The sequence below is a fragment of the Leptonychotes weddellii genome, chromosome 2, assembly GCF_054177405.1.
Source record: "Leptonychotes weddellii isolate Sample4059 chromosome 2, ASM5417740v2, whole genome shotgun sequence".
NCBI classification, from domain to species: domain Eukaryota; kingdom Metazoa; phylum Chordata; class Mammalia; order Carnivora; family Phocidae; genus Leptonychotes; species Leptonychotes weddellii.
This window is the reverse complement of record NC_138370.1, coordinates 167,757,052-167,779,072: the sequence shown is the minus strand read 5'-3', so window position 1 is coordinate 167,779,072 and position 22,021 is coordinate 167,757,052. Positions and strand designations below refer to the sequence as shown.

Sequence of the window (22,021 nt, the reverse complement as noted above, 5' to 3'; positions counted from 1 at the left end):
CATTAATCAATTATTAGCTAAACTTAAATCTTTTGGTACAACAACCATAAAAACTCATTTAAGGAATAAAACAAAGGCCAGAGAAAAATTTAAAAATACTAAATTAAAAAATCCATACTAATTATGAATAGAGTTTTCTGGCAAATAAATTGCTACTAGTTAGTTATTATTTGGCAAAGCAGAGCCACATTTAAATCCAATCATTTAACCAATCCTTTAAAAATAAAAGAAGTCAGGCAACCTAGGTTTATCCTTATTACACTATATGTATCATGTTTCCAGTTCTAGGAAACAAATGCAGAAAAATTTTAACATTCTATCAATCTCTTAAACAATTTTACTCCTTAAAATACTCTGTTTTTCCACAGTTCTAGGAGTTCCTTTTCCCAAACAAAAGAAAGCTATGTTATTATGTAACAAACAAGTTACTAATAGAACTGAAAACATTGAGGATGCGGTTGTCTGGAGAGTCACAATGAAATTTACATAACATTAAATCTATTAATCTTCCAGTCTTTAAAAAAGGTCAGGCAAGCTGGTCTCAAATACAGGTGGTATCACTTACAATTTCTTTATACATCTCTTAGTTGACTTCCATGACACTTTGCATCTAGGGGGAGAACTCTAGATGTCCTTTGGCAAAAAGACGGTTGCATTTGTTTTGGTGTGAGAGTAGGTAGCCAACGAGGAACATAATCAAATACAGGTACAGCCAGCAAACCTTAATTAACATTATTACAGCCTGATGTGGCTAGTAACTTCTTGCAAGACTGTTCTGAGCAATTCATTAAAATATTCAAAGTTGGTGACTATTTTTTGGATTGATTTAATACATTCCAGTGCTAATATTTAAAATATATATATATATATTTTCTGAGTATAACAGTAAAAATGTTCATTGTAAAAACTCTGGAACAATTGTAAAAAGTAATGACTATAATGGATAGGGACTATGTCTTCACTTGAGCATAACAAAATTTATTTAACCTATTTTATTTCTTTCCAAACTTTTACTATTGTAAATGCCATTGCAATGCATAATCTTGCCTATAAATGATCATGTGCCTTTTATAACTATTTTCTTAGGATAAATTCCTAGAACTTCAATTACTGCATCAAAGCAGTCCAACTGCCTTTTAGAAATGCTGGATCAACTTCTCAGACTTCCGTTAATACACGCTACAGTGGTCGCACATGCCTACCACTAGGCATTTCCATTCAAAAAGAAAAATCTTTGCCAAATGAATAAGCAAAAATGAGTACTCTCATTACCAGGAAAGCCATTACATAAAATATTTGTTAAAATTACTTATCTGTTGGACAGCTCAAAATCCAAAAGAATAATACTGTAACTTAAAATTTCCTTCCAGATCATTTACCCTTTAGTTTTTATATCAGGTCCTTCTGAAACAAACTTCTTGATTATTCATTTATTAATACTTTATCATAATAGCTATCTCATTGTAGAAAAGGGAAAAAAGTATGAACTTACTAGAACAGCTAGTGGGAGAGGGATGAACCCCATCCTCCGTGCCACGGAGTCACTGTAATCAGTATATGCCTGCACAGAGAAAGGAGAGAAGGATTTCTGGAACTGAAAAAGTTCACTTCCACTTACCACCAGCAAACGTTCTCAATGGGGGAAGCTATGCACAAAAAGAAAACCCGGCAACTATTATGTAATTGAGTAAAATGTGGAAATCTAAATATGTTCATAAGAAGTTTTAAATCCGAAGTTGTATAACTGTTAGTATGCTACAGAAATCATACCTTATTTAATACTAAGTACTATGATTATTTTACTAAATTACATAGTGTTGAGAACAGAGATAAGTAGGAAGTTGAAGTTTATGCAACTTTCCCTTAACCAATATTCCACACTAAATTAAACCATTGTTCAGGTAATTTCAGACTACTATGTCTTCGATATAATGCTCACATTTTTCTGTCGACTGCTAACAAGGTCAAAAGCAAGGCTGGCTCTATATTCACTGTAGACCTAAAGACAAATAAGAGTGAAATATTAAGTGATATAGTACAAATATACAATATGCAAAGATTTAATTGACTTTGTAGATGAAAACGTTTAATAATTAACCAGGAAAAAGGTGCTGATAGCCAAGGAGACATCTGGGTAGTGCTTCTCTGTTTTCCTACAGTAAAGGTAAAAAAGCCTCAGCCCCAACTGTTATGTTCACAAGCTTTTTAAAGATTTTTCTTCAAAGAGGGATAAATAGTCAGTGATTATGATCCTGAGAGTTTAGAATTTGGGGAAGAGTGGCTATTTTAAGTAGCATAATAAATATAAAATAATTTTGAAATTTTAAATGCATAGTTTAAAAATTATTACTGTCTATATAACGATAATGATACCTCAATTCAAACAATGGGTGCTAAGCAAGATGTAAAACTGAGTTTGAGAATGTAACATTTACGAAAGCACTGGAAACTGTCATTTCACTAAAAACTGCACTAAGTACTTGAATCAAGTTTATTAATTTTGACTTCAGATGCTGAGAAAATGATCCCATGAAAAGGGGACCATTTTGCACTGAGGAAACCAAGAGAGTAAACAGTGAAATTACTTGATCAGTGCTTTATAAAAGAGTGCAAAATCTTATTTAAGTTTATTAAAGCTTTCAGAAGCTCTTAATCAAATCATCACATTGTAGCAGTTGCAACCACGTTAGATTTCAAATCTCTGCCTTTTGAAATAGTACCACGGTAAGACAAAGTACAACCCAAATAACATCTAGGAAACTGTCCAAGTGAATATTCATTTAGGGGCTGAGGTAGGAATGCAGAGGGCGCCGGAACTCCCAGGCTTTGTGTATGATGGGCCTACAGCACACATCTATTTGTGGCAAGTCCACAGAACAGCTGGATGAAACATAAAGCAAATCTCCTGAGTGCTTTCACCAAAAAAGCTGTCTTCTACAACTTTTCAGAAATCTACAGTCACAGAAAAATAATCAGTTTTTAAATACAAAATACTTAAAAAAATCTAGCCAGAGAGAAAAGGTTTGATAGTCTATGCTTAAATAAAAACAATGTGATTTTCAAAAGTTTAAGTACACAGATGATAGTATTAACAATTTATAATGATTGAGTTAGTGACACTCTACTCCGACCTGAACTATTGGCCAAACTACACTTCCACCCAAAAGTATGGAACCAGGATTGTTCAATACTGAAATAACATACTTTCTGTAGTATAATACTTTTTAAAAATTTAAAATTATAATTCTAACTTCAAAGTAGTACTCTTATCTTAATAAACAGAGTAAACCTAGCCTTATTTTACATCTTTATAATATTAAGCAGAAGTCAACATTATTTTTTTGCTTTAGAAAATATTACTTTTCATAATTATTATTTTTTTATTTTTTAAATTTAAATTCAAGTTAGTTAACACATACTGTAGTACTGATTTCAGGAGTAGAATTTAGTGATTCATCACTTACATATAACACCCACTGCTCATCCCAACAAGTGCCCTCTTTAATACCCATCACTCCTTTATCCCATTCCCCGCCCACCTCCCCTTCAGCAACCCTCAGTTTACCTCCCTCTAGGTTTCTATCTTATTTTTCCTTCCCTTCCCCTATGTTCATCTGCTTTCTTAAATTCCACATGAGTGAAAGCATATGGTATTTGTCTCTCTGACTTATCTTGCTTAGCATAACACACTCTAGTTCCATCCACGTCATTACAAGATTTCTTTTTGATGTGTGTGTGTGTGTGTGTGTGTGTATACATACATACACACATCTTCTTTATCCATTTATCAGTCAATGGACATTTGTGGTTCTTTCCATAATTTGGCTATTATTGATAAAGCTGCTATAAACACTGGGGGCATGTGCCCCTTCGAATCAGTATTTTTGTATCCTTTGGATAAATACCTAGTAGTGCAATTGCTGGGTCATAGGGTGGTTCTGTTTTTAACTTTTTGAGGAACCTCCATACTGTTTTCCAGAGTGGCTGCACCAGTTTGCACAGAAATCAACATTAAACACTGAATTGCTTATTAAAATACATACATCTGCGGTAATGTCATTGAACTTGGTGATAAAGGCGTGTTTTACAATATCCACAGCAGTTTCTGATGCAATCACCATACAGACATCTGGAAACAACACCCAGAGGTGATCTAGAAAGGACAGGGGAAAAGAGACAATTAAATCTCTTAATATGAATAGAACATCATATACCACAATATCACAGGCTGCCATAGAAATCTGAAATCTCCACAGGGCTAACCTACAATGTTGTCAATAAATGATAACAGAGACAAAACTAGCATTCAGTTAATTATCAAAAGAGCTATATTTTATCAAGTTAAAGGATAACTCACTCAATAGCTATTTATTCTGTATTTTCTCTGTGCTAAACCCTTGAGGGGCAGGACACAGAGGTGAACAGAGCCCCCAGCTTTCTTCATGGAGCCAATACGCTGGTAGAATGGCTAATTAAGCAAGATTGTCATAACATCCTTTAATTCTATAGCTGCCTAATGTGACAGTAAATAGCTAGTAGGGACAGGTGCTGAAGTCAACTGAACAATCTCTTCCCTTCTTTATTACTATGACTTAAAGATACTGATCATTTATTTCACTGTCACACTGATGCAATCTGTCACATTTGCTCATCTTTATCATATTTATTAAAATGTCAATTTGGTATCAAGTATCTGATAAAAAATGCAAACAAATAACCTCCTGAGACCCTGAAGAAGGATATAAGGGCGGGACTGAGCAAGAAAAGGTTAGAACCGTTGACAAGGACTAGGCAATTTGGGATCTGGGCCCTGGAGGGCGGGGTGGAGAGACTGTAGCTCTGGCCCTCTGTGCTGGCAGTTTCAGTGGGCCTGGCATCGTGTTGGGGTTTTGGGAATCAGGAAACTTCTTTCAACATTGAACTCTGCCACTAACTGGCTCCATGACCTCGGGCAAGTTTCTTAATGACCTAAGCTCCAGTTTCCTCATCTACAAAATAAAAAGTCTCTATACTTGGCCATTATGAGAATTAAATAAGGAGATAAAGTGCAGAATAATGTGCCTGGCACACAAAATAGCTAGTATTATTTTTATGTTATTCATGATCTTGGAAACTTACAGGAAGCTTCCATAAGTGGTATTTTGGTTTTTAAGAAAAGAAATTAAAGAAATCAAAGAGTAAAAGATTAATATTAAGTGTTCCTTTTATCACACTCTCTGCCATAGCAGTAATAAACAAGACCTAAGGTAATTAGTTGAAAGTCACAATACAAATGAGAAGAGGATTTCAAACATCCAGTGGTCAGCAGGCTCAGGATTACTGTCCTTTGGCACAACAGCCCTGCTCCAGGATTGCTGATCCCATGTGAGTTCTGCCGGGACCAGCCGCACATGCCCACTCCCCTGCCTCTCGTAGATACCATGTTAGCTGCCTTGGTTATAAACGGAGAATCCAGTGTGTGTGGAGGAGGGCTTTGCTGCCAAAAGTCAGGCAGACTTTGGGTCTATTCAGACAGGAACTCAAGCCACTGGAAAATAGAGCATTTGATCTTATGCCTTCTATAAGCAAATAACTTCTGGAAATGTATTTCCAAGATCATATATCTCATTTAACACCTGTTTCTGGTTTTTCACAGGTATCTGAAAACTAGCAACGAACCAAAATAAATGAACAAGAAGTTATTAAAAGCCTGGAATGTGCATGGCATTGAGGGCAATAAATAAAATGCAAAGTATAATCTCGGTCCTAAAGAACGAGGTTGCATAAAAATGTCAAGACATAAAAAAACTCAATTACTTGAGATACCCGAACACTTGACCATTTCCCACCAACCTCACTCAGCATTACCAGACTGTGTTATAATCACCTGTCAATTTCTACTATGAGCCTGGGAGTCCTACATCTATCTTAGGACTCTCTACGTGTGCTACAGTGCCTGGCTGTATGGAAATGCCTGCTAAGTGAATGGATAATGAAAATTCATAGAATCTCAACAACTTCCTGTCAGCCTTGATTTAAAGATGTATAAGTAACCAAATGTACTTCCTTACATGATATTTTTTTCAATTTATCCTTATTCAAAATGCTAATTAAGAGACAGTGAATGAGTAAAAAACAAATGTTAAGAAAGAACAAAAGTTCTTTTGGCGAACCGTGAAAATGAAAAAGAGCCGACTGCATTTAGATAACCCCAGTACACTACAGTTAAGAAAACAAAGAGGCTGCAGTGCTGAGCAGTGTCCACTCAACCCAGCTCTAGAGACACTGTGAGGCTGACAGGAAATGACGGGCCAAAGACTACTTCATGCGGTGTGGCATCCTACCACCCGCCACATTACGGGGAACATGATCAGTCCCTTCTACCCAAACAGGTATTTCCAACACCCAAGGAGCAGAGCAGCTAAAGTTTTTGAAGTTCTCTGCAATATTCACTTTATTCCATGTAAAAGAATGGTTTTTGGTTCAAGAGTAAAATTAGAAGGCACTGTATCTGTTAAGAGTTACGTACCTGGATTCCAAGAAAACTGCTCCATGTTTCTTAGACACACTATTAGCAAAAGCACATAATTCGTGAATCGTTCCTTAATATCTGAAAAAAAATTAACATATACTTTACTGTATATAAATAATAATATAGTTCATGTATAACTTTCTTTTAGTCAGAAGATTATGAAAGTACAATTACATATAAATGTCTGCAAAATAAATATACTATTTTATATATAAGATGGTGTCACATTGGTAAGGCATTTATGTCTTTCACTGACCTAATTCAGGTATGGAAATTCCAGTTTTGTACATGGTTGAACGTATCAGTGGTTTTGTCTGTTTTAATAGCTGAGTGGTGTTCCACAGCATGACCATACCACCATTTGTTTATCTGCTTTCTTACTGACAGACATTGGGTTGTTTCCAGTTTTTGGCTGCTATGAATAAAGCTGCCATATTTCTTGTACAAGTCTTTTGTGAAAATGTGTTCTCGCTGCTAAATTATAGGACAAGCAAACCTTTAACTGTATAAGAAACTACCAGAAGGTTTTCCAGGGCAAATGTAGCATTTCCCACTCACACCGTCAAAGCATGAGAAGGCCAGTCACTCGGTACTCCTGCTAGCGTTCACCAGCGGCAGACTTCGGGAACAGCCATTCCGGGGGTGGGCTCTTCCACCCCCATTTTCCACCACAGTACAAATGTCAACATGGTGAGAGATAAATTATGTCTTCATATTCTCATGAAACAGTCTTGACTTTGTGAACTTCACTCCAGGGTCTCAGGGATGCCCCTCCAGGCTTCCATGGGTTATACTTTGAGAACCAAGACACTATGCTGCTTTGATTTTGTAACTATGAAAGATAATGTTTCCAGGGATAGATGTTGTGCTTTCATTCTTCTTAGGGTTAGTAAGGAGCCAGTAAGGCATAACTGAAAAAGCTGAGCACAGAGAGACAACCTGAGGTTTAGAGTCATAACTCTGCTCTTGGCATCTGCGCAGGTGACCTTGGGGAAGTCAAATTACTCTCTCTGTGCATTGGTTTCCACATCTATAAAATGGAATATCATCTGCTACAAAGAAATTTCTGGATTAAAAAGAAGCTCTGAAAGTATGGTATGGTGCTATACAAATGTTTGTCATATTTTATTATCTTTTTAAGTATCTTGAGATTACGATAACCACAATAATAAGAAAACCCAGTAAAGATGTTGAGGGAGTTAGAGAAAGCACAGCTAAGTCAAAGAAGCAGTAGCCCGGAGGAAATGTGACACAGAGTTTCAGAATGAATTGCAAAATCATACTGCCTAAAGCTGCATGTAGAAGCTAAGTGTACTTACCGCTATTTGACATTTGAAAAAGATTGTTCTTTTCAAACTTCTTGAAAACACTTCCTTTAATTTCAACAAACTGAAATAGTAAACAAAAATATCACCTTTATCATTATAACAGTTTAAAAATGGACAAAGCTATATATAAAACTTCCTGGACAGTAAATAACACTTAAAAAAAAATAATTTTATTCCATCCAGAATACTGCCATTAAAGTGCCCATATAACCTCAAAAATACAAAATAAAATCTCATACTTACATTATTAGACATCATGATAGTAAGCAGTGACTTGTTGTGGGAGTTAAAAGCCACGTTGAGAGTTGTTGCTTGAACCATAATGAGAATTGCATGCAAAACTAGCAGTGAGTGATGTCAAGGAAAAAGCTTGTCTGTTTTCATATTAGTAGATAAAACTATGTAATTTAGAAAGTGAATAATGGGGGTGATGATCATGCTTTCTAAATCCAGTCTTGTGTTAGTGTTTTATTATCTTATTAGCTATAGTTGATACAAATTTGACAGGTAATATGTACGGGACCCATACGAAACAAAAGCAGAAATGAGCCTCTGGGCATCTATGCACTTAGACTGTGAGTCCGGGAAGATGGTTACCTTGTTCTTTCTGGACTTCTGGCATTTGGCACAAGATCTGGGAAACAAGCCCTCAAAAAAGTTTCTAGTAAGTGGAATAAACTATGGTAAATACTGAAAAAAGAGACTTAGCTAATTTGCATTCTAAAATAGAAAAGAACACAAAGTAAAAGTTAGTCTGGAAGCAACTGGCTTCTATAGTTCTGCAGGGGGTGGGGGAGTGGGGATGTCAGATGATAAGAAATGTCTGATAACTGAGATTCTTCTTTACATGTCATTTTTGAAGATATTCACAAGTTGCAGAATTATATTCATATTACACATGTAATAGTTTATTTAAATGAGAATAACTGTTTTACTCCACATACTTGGAACAAACTATTACACTTATAGATATCTTATCTTTCCAAGTATTAATCCAATGTTTTCAAGTACAACACTTTCAGAGTCCGTACACATTCCTGTGAATGAGTCTGGACCCCATATGGAACTTCAGTGTAGCTATGCATGTGTGTGTACAAATATACAGATGGGTACATACACACACACACACAGTTTATATAGTGAAGCCTTTAACTCTTCAAAAGATAAGCTTTAAGAAGGGGTGTGGGGGGCAGAGGAGATAAAACTTCCAAAATTCTTCCCCAATCAATTTCATATTTTACCTCTAGATGAACCATATATATTTTAAGCCCTAGGCTTTAACAAAAAATTCATAGGCTTAAAGATAACTTCCAAATAATTCCAGTATAGGTATGAAAGTTATGTTGAGCTCTATAAAGTATGTATAAATACGAACCTTGCATTCTCAAGTTCTTCCATCTAATCAGTCACACTGGGACTAGAACTGCTTTTTACCAGTTAAAGGGAGCAAACATACATGAGGCTCTTTAATTTACAATTACTACTATAACCAATTCATTAAAAGAAAGCAGACATTTCACGTTAATCTTCAGGACACACACACACATACACCTTTAAATCTGAGAAACAGCTAACCAAATAAAATAATGTAGAATACACACTGACTTGAAATTTCCAGTAATTCTAAAGGATACAGACATAGAGAACAGCCATGAAAAAGTGAGGGATCACTCCAATATGGGCTCTTTTTCTTTCTTTAGGTTCTGTTGCTGTCCAATAGAGAGCATCTAATATGTCTTGTCCAAATGATGAAAACAGACGATCTGCTACCTAAGGAGAAAAATCATTGGAAAAATGTTTCTTTTTTTTTTTTCTGAAAAGTGTTTCTTAATATTCCACCTAAATATGTTACTAAAACTCAGATGCAACTCAAAAATACTGGAGCTCTGACTTTAAATCCCACTAGAAGGCAAGCTACAGAAGAGCAGGGATCTCTTTATTCTCTGACACACAGTGAGTGCTCAAAATCTTGTATTATTTGAATTAGACTTTGTCTAATTAGCTATATATTTATAACAAGGAGAGTCTTACATAGTGGCAAAAATAAAAGGGAGAGGCACATCACAATCAGTCTGATTTTAATTCTTTAAATTCAGATTCAGGATTTGAACTTAAGTCCTTTAGGATAAATATATCATTTGACCCACTGTATTTGCACCTAATATTTATAGACAACAGTAGCTGTAATTTGTTTTGGATTAACAACAGAGTATGTAATACACAGATTTACTTCCTAAAGACACTTTGAGGTATCGATCTCCATGAACAGAGTATGATGAATAAAAAGCAGCAGACAAAAAAGAAAGGAGGGCATATATTATTCAGGCTTTGGCTAGAATGTTACATCCACACCCAGACTGTCAATCTCTGGCTCCCATAGTCTCTAATCCATCACCCTGTTCTTTTTCATCACGGTATTTATCACTTCCAAATACCTCCCGGTCTACAGTCTCTTTTCCACCTGCAGAACATAAGCTCCTTAAGAACAGGCTTTGCTCACTTCTGGATCTTCAGGATTTAAGGCAATGCTTGGCATGAAGTAACTGTCGATTAAATATTTGCCGAACGCAGGCATAACAGCGACCCACTGTTTAGGGAGCACTCAACACACGTCTGCACCGCGCTAAACCCTGTCTCTACACTGCTTCCCTGCACGCTCGTGATTCCCCTAGCACCTGCATCCACAGATGAGACAGTAAGAGTTAGACCCACTCAGCAACTAGCAGCCATGTCCAGGGCAGCGAGGCAGTGACTGGAAGAAGTGGGGTTCGGTCAGAGATGGCTTATCTCTAGAACAGAGCCAGGACTCTTGTCCACTATGCTGAAACCACTTCAACAAGTATAGTCTGCAAAGCGAATACGCATTTCAGCCATTCTGATCAGCAATTCATGGACCCTTTCCCTTGAGGCCTATTCTCTAATAACAGTGTTGAGGCCACCCTACAGGGGGCTTTGTAAACTAGAGGGCACACGCATTAAGTGTGGGGGTAGGGAGAAGCCCGCATCACCTGCAGTCCCCTAAGAGGGAAGGGAATGAAGGAGCCTGATAGGCCACAGAAGGAACGAGAGGAGCCCAGGCTTTTCTCTCTGTGAAAGAATGGCTACTCTGCCCTGCAAACTTCACCCACACTGTCTGCATCCTACTTGGTGGGGCAGAGCAGGAGCACGGGCAACGAGCCTAGAATCAGGAAGCTGGGGTGTGGTTTTAAATCCTATTGGTCAACGATTTTAGGAGGAACCAGGACGGCCAGAGTTCCGTGGCTTCTGGGAAGAGATGGAAAGCTCTCATCCACCACAGCAATGCAGCCTCAGAGCGGAAAGGCCAGTAGCCCCTACACCCCTCCATCTGCCCACTCACGAGGAAAAATCCTTTCCCAGCCAAGTTAAAAGATAAGTAGACCTTATTTGTGTCCCTAAAAATATAGGAAACTGCATTTGAATCTCAAAAGTTTTCTCATATAACCTAACTTGCTATTTTAAGAACTGATTAAAATTCTGCCTATAGAGCAAAGCATGTTTTTTTTGCTTTGTGTAGCTGCTTCATTTATTTTTTGTATGAAAGCAGAGTCTCACATATTGACTGCTTTAAAGTGAAATATATTGCATTAAAAATATTGGGGCGCCTGGGTGGCTCAATTGGTTAAGCGTCTGCCTTCGGTTCAGGTCATGATCCCAGGGTCCTCGGATCGAGTGCTGCGTCGGGCTCCCTGCTCAGCGAGGAGTCCGCTTCTCTTCTTCTCCCTGCTTGTGCTCTCTCTTGCTATCTCTGTCTCTCTCTCTCTAATAAATAAATAAAATCTTTTTTAGAAAATATTAAGTACTTGGAGAAATGGGGAAAGTTATGTTTACTTGCTCTATGTAAAAATTCCAAAGCACTTTAAAAGTAAATCTATTATAGCAAATATATATAAGATCCTAACATTTTTTCATAATTTTTCAAGTTTTAGTAAGAAGTATACATGGGTTTCCAGCGAATTTGCAAACAAATTTCCCTACCATCTGACAATTTACATTCTCAAGGGGGTACTGACTAAAAAGTCTCTGGACAGCAGGTACTCTTCTCTCCTACTTGAGGACGTGTCATGCCCTGGGGACCCAGGACCAGCAGCAGGCACCATATCATGAGGACGAGAGTCTCCAGTCTCAGCCCAGAACTACTTAATCAGAATCTGCATTTTAACAAGGTCTCCAAGTGACTGTATGAACCAAGGCCAGCAGTCCCAATACTAGAGTTGTCAGATGAGTGTTCTGTATCATTGGGCTCCAAATCTGTGCCTCGATCAAGCCTGTGCAGGTCAGGAGGCTAGGCTAACCGTGCAGGTACAGGAGGGCCTTCACTCACCTCAAGCATATTGTAGATGATGTAGAGCTTAATGACTGACTGCCCTCTTATCAGGTGATACATCATGGAGTAGTCAACATAGTGCATCATAAAATAGCAGATTACCAAAATGACACCCTTCAGAATGTCACACACCTGAGCAGGCTGAAGCAAACGTCTGTCCCTGAAATACATAAGAAGTAATAAAAACATGAGTTTTACTTTACATGCTCTTGAAATAATCTTTACTGGACATACACTGGAATACAGAGATAATGAGAATTAAGTCGCTCTTTTAAGAACTAACAAGTTATACTGACTACTCAACTGTGTGAAGTTTTCTGCCAAACCAAAAACAAAGGTGTTAAACCAGAATTACTATTAGAAGTGGGCCTCTTCCCACTTCTAATAGTAATTAGAGGGGAGGGGGAAGGGGGATGGGTTAGCCTGGTGATGGGTATTAAAGAGGGCATGTATTGAATGGAGCACTGGGTGTTATACACAAACAATGAATCATGGAACACTACATCAAAAACTAATGATGTAATGTATGGTGATTAACATAATAAAAAAATTTTTAAAAAATTTTTTAAAAAGTGGGTCCTCTTAACAAAGGGAACACAGAGGGCGGCGTCTGCTGATAACGCGCTTTGAAACAATGGATTTCCATGATTCTGACCTAAGCCTCATCTTAAAGCCCTGTAGCCCACTGGATCAGCCCTTTCCACACAGGGGTAGCGCTCTGCCCTTTCCATTTACCAGGAGAGCAGGTTTCTCCATGTCGCTTCACAAGGAGTTCATGTTTCTATGACGGCGTCGTGCTCCACTGTGTGGATGCGCTGTGATTTACAGACCACCCTGGCAGATGGCCAGTCTTTTGCAACTACAAACCATGATACCATGTGCATGTCTTGCCTCATATATGAAAATGCATCTGTAGGACAAATTCCTACAATCGGAGGGTATGTTCCCTCAGCAGAAGCAGTGAACTGCCCTCTCCGATGGCTGTGCCAATGAGCGCATTCACTAGCAGCTCCTGAGGAAGGCTGCCATGCATGTGCAGCAATCGGGATTCCATGGGCTGTTGGATCTCTCCCAATCCCACTGCTGAAAAATGGCATCTAGCATAGTTTCAGTTAATTATTCCCGTTAAGATAGTGGCATAGTTCTATATATTTAAGTTATTTATATTTTCTGTGGAATTCTCCCCTATCTTTTTCTTACTGGCTTGACAGGAGCTGAGTTTTTTCCTAATTACCACGAGCAGAATCATTGCTTACTTCAATGGGGTTCAAACCAGTCCACTTCAAAATACGCTACTGTGGCATCTTATTTTGAATTAAAGTTACGTAAGAAACAGCTGGTGCAAGAAGGACACTCTGACCTCCTCTGTCCTCTTCAAAGTGGGAGATAAATTCCCCAGGGAACGACAGCCTCCCTGCACCTGGGCACAGAAGACACCCTTACCACCAGAGATAAGAAATTCAGGGCTGAGAAGGCTGTATGAACCACCCTTGTTACTTCTTCATTAACTTGCTATCCCAAGCCCAAACTTCTTTGTCTTGTTAATTCTTCACAAATTTATTATTTCTTTGTCTTAAAGGTATAAAAGTGTCCTGCCTGGTCACTTCTTTGAGTTGCCTATTTTTATGAGTTCTTGTATGTATGAAATTACATTTTTCTCCTGTGAAACTGTTTTATGACAATCTAATTATTGGACTAGCAGAAGAATCTAGGTGGGAAAAAAGAAGTTTCCTCCCTTACACTTCAAGGTCAGAGTATGAAGAGCAAAACCTAAATTGTGCATGGAGAGAAACATCTGACTAAGACACAGCAAAAAATATAAAGAAGAAATTTATGATTTCTTTCAGTGGATATGAAACTCCTGTGGCTAGAACGGAAGGCAGCTTGCTCTATGTCTACTGTAGGCAAATTCCTCAAGACAGGAAATGCTCCATCTCCTGTTTGGGAAGCTTTTACATAATCAACAAAAAGCCCCCAGTACTTTCTTCAAGAGTTGCAGAATCCCTTCATTCCCACCATCGTGACAACATTCTAGCAACTACCTCAGGGGTGAGCTCATTTTCCAGCTGGCCCTCGGCATTCTGAGGTCTTCACGTCTTCACTATTCCCTAACCATTGTCCACATTCAGATCAGGGGCTCTTTTCTTCGAGAGAGCCTTGCAGGGCTCAACAAGGAATCTGTAGGTCTTCCAAACCGTTACCTGAAACACTGTTTTACAAGAACAGTGAAGGATTATTTTACAAACGAGGCTTGCAATACCAGCTCTGTGAGCAGGTGATACAGAACCTCATTCTTATTTTTCACAATGCATACTGCACATGGTTTTCAGTCAGATATGAAACTGATCTGTTCACAGAAAGAATATAAGAATTGCAAAAATCCTGAAAAGAGGTAAATTCTGTGAGAACTACGTCCATAAAGGTTTAGAAGTAGATGGGAAGACACTGGGCTGAACCAGCGAGTCTAAATGGGGAGACAGGTTAGAATTTGTCTATGTCAGACCTTGTGTCTTGAGACCAGCACTATAAACTAATAATTTCACTACCAAAGTGAAATTATTCTTAGCAGCTGAGGTTTTGGGCAAAATTGCATCAAGGACAAAGCTGATCAATCTCTAGCACTATTGCCCTGTCCCCCTGACTCTTCTCCAGTGCTGTTCCTTTCTCCCAAGTGGACGCTGGCCTGTTTCTCCTCATGGAAACAGAGGGATCTTCACCTCCCATCTCCTAAACACCCGCCCAGAACACAGATCTGTGCCAAGGGCTATTTCATCAAGGCAATTCTCTGCTCCCACCCTACAAGATTAAAAACAGAAGAGGTAGTACATTTGTCGGGAGTGGGAGCGAAGCAGGTTTTTCATTCAACCAACGAGAAGAGGAGGCATTTTGAACACTCCTGGGCTGCTGGCCCGTGTGTGAATGTCCCCTGGGACAGCCGGGGGACAAGCTAGTATCAGTACGGACTACGGCAGCCGTCCCTGCCTGCGAAGTGCCGGGTGCAGCTCTGCATATGCTGAATGCCACAAATCACCAAGAGGCGTGTGCCTTTGTAGTTAGGAACTACAGGTCACGCTTTATGAATTAAAGAAAATGACAGGTACCCAAAGTAGGGTAGTATTAATTAATATACATTAATTACAATGGTGACTTTGATAACTAATTAAAGAAAACTATACTTAGAGCTTTTGGTACTAGATTGGCAGCTACTTAGTTAAGTGATCTCAGCCAGAGTAACTTTATTTAAGAGACAAAGGGTTTTTATATATATCATATCCAATCGTGTGTCTTTATAAATACATACAACAAAGGGCCAATGTGTTAGTGTGTGTCTATGAAGGAATGCTGTATTAATTACAAGTCATGCTGCGAATTAGAGCTAACAAACATTGAAATATATATCCCCAAATAACACAGTATGACATATTTTGAACTAAGATGATAAAAATTTAAAATCAAGGGGCGCCTAGGTGGCTCTGTTGTTAAGCGTCTGCCTTCGGCTCAGGTCATGATCCCAGGGTCCTTGGATTGAGCCCCATGTCGGGCTCCCTGCTCTGCGGGAAGCTTGCTTCTCCCTATCCCACTCCCCGCTTACGTTCCTGCTCTCACTATCTCTCTCTGTCAAATAAATAAATAAATAAATAATCTTAAAAAAAAAAATTAAAATCAAGCAAGCATAAACAACTTTAATTTAACTTTATCTTGCCTAAGATCAAACCAGGTTGTAAAACCACAGAAAAGTCGTACAAACACTTTATGCTACAATTTTTAGTTACCATGTGGCAGGCACTGTTCTAGGCACTTGGAAAATACTCATTTCAGTTTTCACAATAATCCTATGGGCAAGGTACTATCTAGACCATCTCAGCTTTACAGATGAGGCAAGGTGCAGTCAGGAGTGTGCCCACAGCTGGACAATTATTAAGTCAAGAGGTGGAGGAGCGGGGATCTGAACCTAGGCAGTCTGGCTCCAGAAGGCACGTTCATTACTACCATCTACCATTCTAGACTTTTCTTTAAAAGAACTTTTAAATCAACAACTCCGTACCCTTTCTCTTTCAGTATAAGTTAATATAACTTATCACTGTACTGACAGCTCATCTGGAAAAATTTTGTGCTAAAAAGCAAATATACCCATCATTTTTGTTATTTCTAAAAAGAGAAAAAAAACAGGACCATATTTCACTGGATCCACTGCTCTCTGTGTGCTCCCTGCTCTGGTGAAAATCTCCTTTGCTAACGTCCTAAGTGGTTGCTCTAGAGATGACTCTGATTTTAAGCAGTATTATTCAAATAAAGAATAAAAGTAGCAGAACTCCTAAGAAACAGAGTCTTGTTTTCCTATAAACGTCCCTGTTAATAAAAAAGGAAAGTTGCAAAAATAAAACCTATTTCTAAGGTGGCACCTTAAAAGACATCTGTATGTCTCACAGCATCTCTGAGTAAGAAAAGACCTGACCTCAAAATAAGTTCACAGGATTAAAAGAACTTGAACCAGTCCCAGTATTTGTTTCCTTCTCTGTCAGGGTATTTTTAGATGACTATCTGATAAGTATTTCCAACTCCATAAAAAGCTTATCCACAGCCTTGCCAATCGACTTGGAATTGGCTGTCAAACAATACTTTTAAGGTTCAAGTTCTTCCTTATAAATGTCTGTTAAACGGTAGTTACTAGCAATTCATTTTGCAAATGCTGGAAATCTCACATGAACACACAAATAAGTAGAATAAGCTGTTGGACAAAGTGAAAAACCCACTAATCTAATTCATAGGTTTGGCTGTGAGTTACGGCAAGACAAGTTAACATTAAACAAGATATTCAACAGAACTTAAAATATATTTTTTTAAATTTTCATGTTAAGCCACTCATACAGAAACCACATTTTCTCATTTTTAAGTTTCATCTTTTACTCATTCAAATACTTCCACTGGATATGAGCAATTGTCAATTAAAGCACTGCCTGTTTTTCAAAGGGCTCCTAGATTCGTGGTAACAGAACAATGCAGTGGGCAAAGATGATCTACATAGGCTTCTTCCTCCTGCTCGGTAGCAGAAGGTAACACGCTAAGATTAAAGTAAAAACTGGTAGCATAGAGAAAGATCAAGAAAAAAGAAAGGGCAACACAGATGAGTAAGAAAAATGGGATAATCCCTGCCTGGTTGATTTTCAAATTGGTGTAGAAAAGTGTCAAGCTATCGGCATGAGATATTTCATTATAAAATACATAGACTGAATCTTTCTTTCTCTCTTTTAACACTTTTAGCTCTTTGTAGTATACCTGAAACAATGTAAAATAAGAAAAAGTAAAATATTCAATATGGTTCCCATTTTTAAAAAAGAAGTCCCTTTATAATTTTGAAGTAAATTCAAATAAAGTATTGAGATTAAGATATTTTCCTTAATTAGAAAATGGTATATTTGGGGCACCTAGGTGGTTCAGTCAGTTAAGCATCTATCTTTGGCTTAGGTCGTGAGCCCAGGATCCTGCGATCAAGCCCCGCATCGGGCTCCCTGCTCAGGGGGAGCCTGCTTCTCCCTCTCCCTGCCCACTCCCCTTGCTTGTGCTCTCTGTCAAATGAATAAATAAAATCTTAAAAAAAAACCAAAAAAACAGTATTTTAAATCTTAAGTTTTCCTGACATACAGTAGAAAAGTAATTACTAAGTGCTGAAACTGAATGATTAAAGTGTTTCCTTGGGCTTTAAAATAATTTCAAACTACACTAGAAAAAAACCCAACTGATTTAATAAAGCTATGGAGTAATGTAAAACAAAAACTGCTTATATGGAAGGAACTTATTATAAGCTCAGTTGACTACTGTGGCATTGGGGAAAAAGTACTTGCTCTCAAGGTCTAGGACAGCAAGTGTAATTAAAGATCATTTGAGTGATTTTCCTACGTTAGATAAGATCATGGTCAAATCTTGCAAAAATGTGGACAAAGCTTTAGGACCAAGTAAGGATAGAGACCACGTTTTCCTCAGGTGTCTGTCCTCAAATGGTTATGTCTGCCTATGCTGTTTTTGTTGTTTCCATTATAATTAATATCTGTTTGCACGGATGTCAATTTGGCCAAGAGTAGAGAACGAAAAATCAGGGTTTACTCACCACAAGGAGTCCCTGTGACACCACATTCCATTCTATAAAGGAAGTGAAAGTGCTCCTCCCTTCGGTCTGATTCACGAGAGAGAAAGAAAGAGAGAAGGTTGTAATGTTGCTACGCTACTTAGAGTGCCATGGTGAGGAAACAGGGGACAACAAAACCTGATTTATGAAGACTCTCTAATAAAACAAATATATTGCTCTCTACCTATCAGCCACGCAGATCAACCTGGTAAGAGGAAATCACAAACATACTTGTTTCCCCAGAGAAAGCCACCAAGAGCTCTCCCTTCATGTGCTATAGGTGGATATTAAACCATTTAGGGCACAATTGAGGCTTATGTTGAAGAGAAAAATCGTGTGTGTGTGTGTGTGTGTGTGTGTGAAGTGAATTTTGGGTGAAATATCTTGAAGGAAGTAAGGCATACAGAGGAAGGTTGAGGTGAAGAAATTCTCAAGCATTTGAAATTCATCATTCTTCTGAGAGATAAAAGCCTTCCTGTGGGGTCAACTCTCAGAGGAAAAAGACACTATTGCCTCTTTAAACACAAAAAAGCCCACAAAGGCTCATGTTAAGAGTTCTTCTGCCTAAAACAGAAGTGCGATCAGGAAATTTGCTGGCACAGATTTTATTTGCTCTGATAGTAAAAGAAAAACACTCTGGCATTTATTAAGCCTACTCTATACTTACTACCATCCAAAATGTTTGAGCAAAGTTTTCAAAAATAACTCAGTTCTTGGCACCAGATAGCACCATTTTCTCTACAATTTCCTTCAACTTTTAACTTAAACATTATGGAGAATTCTAAAACACAAAATGAAGTCACAAGTTTGAGCAGGAAAGAGGATTCACAAAAATGCCAGGTAAATAAAAAACAATTCCACAATTGGTTATTTTATTTATTCTCTAAGTAAACTTGGAAAAATGAGGTCTGATACCTCTTTAATATAATACAGAGCAGTCTACTCTTCTAAAAAATGAAATACTTTCATTCTTCCAAGAAACACAGGTACCTCATATAATGAATCAAAATTTAATTCTGATTTCCATATCATTAAAAAATTATCCTAATTCAGGAAGTTTCTCAAATGTCTTTCTAAAATGATACTACCCTACATGCAAGAGAGGGAAGAAACACAGGGATCTGCTTTTAAACAATTTGGATATATTTCTTTACTTATTTTAGTCTCCAACAAAATATCTGGGAGTGAATACTTTTCAAGATTGTTAATTCATTAGTAAAATGTTTTCAAATAAATATTCCTGAGATTACTAAACTTTTTATGGAAGCAGTGATCCTTTGTAGGGAACACAACACACCTACCAAGTCAAGATAATCACCCTGCCAACTTCTCAGAAGAACAACATTGTAACAGGACCAAAAGCTGGCAAAGTGCCTGCCGGTGGGCAGTCACAGTGAAGGCTGGGTTCTCGTAAGGGTGCGCAGGATTGCTCTGGCCTTTAGCTTTCGTGAAAGGCTTGTGTACTAAGTTGTCAAAAGTGGCAAAACCCAAACCCAAACCAAAAACCATGGCAAGTCTACAGAATATTTAGAAATTGGTCCAAAGAATAAATTCTAAAGCAGAAAATCTGGGAGGCTGTCAGTTTTCAAAAGCCTCTCACACATGCTGTACCAGATGCAACTCTGCAAGCAGAGGAAGCAAGCACACTAATCACAAATACGGAAAGAAGGCAACAACCTGACACAACTATTGATGTGATACTGAAAATAGACAATATTAGAGACTGCAAAGTCATGGTTTTCATGTCAGCATCTTGATTACTCTGATGAATATCCTTTTCCCCCCTTTTGGGGGGAATAATTAAAAAGAATTAAGAGAGTAGGAAGATAGTGACTTTCTTATAGTAAAAGACATATAGGAATGTAAGGATAAGGGAATAGTTGGAAAAAAAAAACCACAATCAACTTCTTTATTGTTCTTTTAATTTCTTTCTATCCCTTTGAAAAAATAAAGGTCAGACTGAAGGAAAGAGCACTTTTTGCTTGCTGAAAAAGATAGAACATAGCACAGCTACAGGCGAGATAAATCAACCTTTAATGGAAGTAGAAAATGTTGAAAGAAAAGGTATAAGAAGGCAGAATTTGGCTACTTCTAAATAATAATTTTGTTAAAATAAATGTATTTTTATATTCCTAAAATATTGAAAAGGTCTTAGACATAATATTAACAATAGCTTTGTTACTATAATTTTTCTTATTATAGTTCAAGTTTTAAACACTTCAAATTTGGTGGTTTTAAAAATAATGCTCAAAAAGACACCATTTTCTAAGTTGCTCTAAGAAAATATAAATTGCTACACACACTACTGTAAGCACAAATCACTCAGTTTTGATAAAGCATACTTTTACTAAGACAGTAAGGCAGTATTTTCATATTCTGTGTATTCTGGCCTACACTTGCACAGAATACTGAAAGTTGCTGAAGTTCTACTAGGTAATTTTAACTGCATTTCACATTTTATATATATACATCATATATTTATTAGTGACTGCACAAAACGTAATTTTTCAGTTGGTCCAAATTGCAGAAATAGCAAGAATGGTTTACAAAGGACAAAGGAACAGAGTCTTGCATGTGGGGTGACACACTGCCCTCTGGTGTCATTTTAGCTCTAAACCCTTGACAATAGAATACATTTTAATTTTGTTTTGAAATGCTACTCAATTTAGACTGAAATATTTCAAAGTAATATACAAAAGCAACCACCTCTACTTTATATCTAAAAAAAAAAAAAATCTTAAAATATCTAGAAAAGGTTGGCTCCAGGGACCATCGGCCACTCACAACAAAGCAAATGGGAGGAGAGGACTGAAGATCGCCAGCTCTCTGCAACACCTCTTTTAGTTTTCAGAACAAACACTGAAAGACTTCTCTCATGCTATTTGGGTGCCCTGCTTCTCCCAAGTGACAAGGAACACTGGAAATGTGTACAATAACCAGATAGGTCTTCAAACAGAGCCTAAAAAGGGCCTTCAGGAACACTGACAAATCACCGCTGTCACTAATTCAGTAAGCAGCCCCTCTGTGCTAACACACCCAGGGAAGGACCCTCTCTAGAAGGAAGAGAGTTCTTAGGATATTCCCTATAATGTTTTATCTCATCATGCCAACAGCCATATGGAACATCCTATGTCTTTGAAAGCCATTCACTTAGAGATGGGCTGGAGCACACTGTTGATCCAAGAATAACTAAAAAGTTAATTTAGCTCACAGTGTAGACGTGAACACCTCCACGTGGCATTCGTTATTTTATGTCAGGTAGCTTCACCTGGCTCTATCCAAATTTCTATGTCCATCCGTGCTATGCAGTCCACATGAAGATTTATATTTAGTAATGTTTTATCAGATACTTTTTCTGGTCTTCTGAAAACTAAAATAGCCACAATTTTTTTTTTTTTTAAGATTTTATTTATTTATTTGACAGAGAGAGACACAGCGAGAGAGGGAACACAAGCAGAGGGGGTGGGAGAGGGAGAAGCAGGCTTCCCGCGGAGCAGGGAGCCCGATGTGGGGCTCGATCCCAGGACTCTGAGATCATGACCCGAGCCGAAGGCAGACACTTAACCACTGAGCTACCCACGTGCCCCTAAAATAGCCATAATTTTATTGAGCCCCCAATAGTGATTAAAAAAAAATATACGAGTGGTGCCTGGGTGGCTCAGTCGTTAAGCGTCTGCCTTCGGCTCAGGTCATGATCCCGGGGTCCTGGGATC

General features: G+C 37.9%; 1 protein-coding gene across 1 annotated transcript in view; it reads right to left on the bottom strand.

Moving 5' to 3' along the window:
• The window catches only part of TAPT1 (transmembrane anterior posterior transformation 1), a 61,367-nt gene that overhangs the window by 9,950 nt on the left and 29,396 nt on the right, over positions 1-22,021 (bottom strand). Inside the window, exons 4-11 of the mRNA XM_081813175.1 lie at positions 12,182-12,344; positions 9,474-9,609; positions 8,083-8,180; positions 7,831-7,900; positions 6,509-6,589; positions 4,044-4,153; positions 1,940-1,999; positions 1,493-1,561 (exon numbers count right to left, since the gene is read on the bottom strand). Of these exons, the coding sequence (XP_081669301.1) occupies positions 1,493-1,561; positions 1,940-1,999; positions 4,044-4,153; positions 6,509-6,589; positions 7,831-7,900; positions 8,083-8,180; positions 9,474-9,609; positions 12,182-12,344 (787 nt within the window). The remainder of the gene's footprint in view (positions 1-1,492; positions 1,562-1,939; positions 2,000-4,043; positions 4,154-6,508; positions 6,590-7,830; positions 7,901-8,082; positions 8,181-9,473; positions 9,610-12,181; positions 12,345-22,021) is intronic.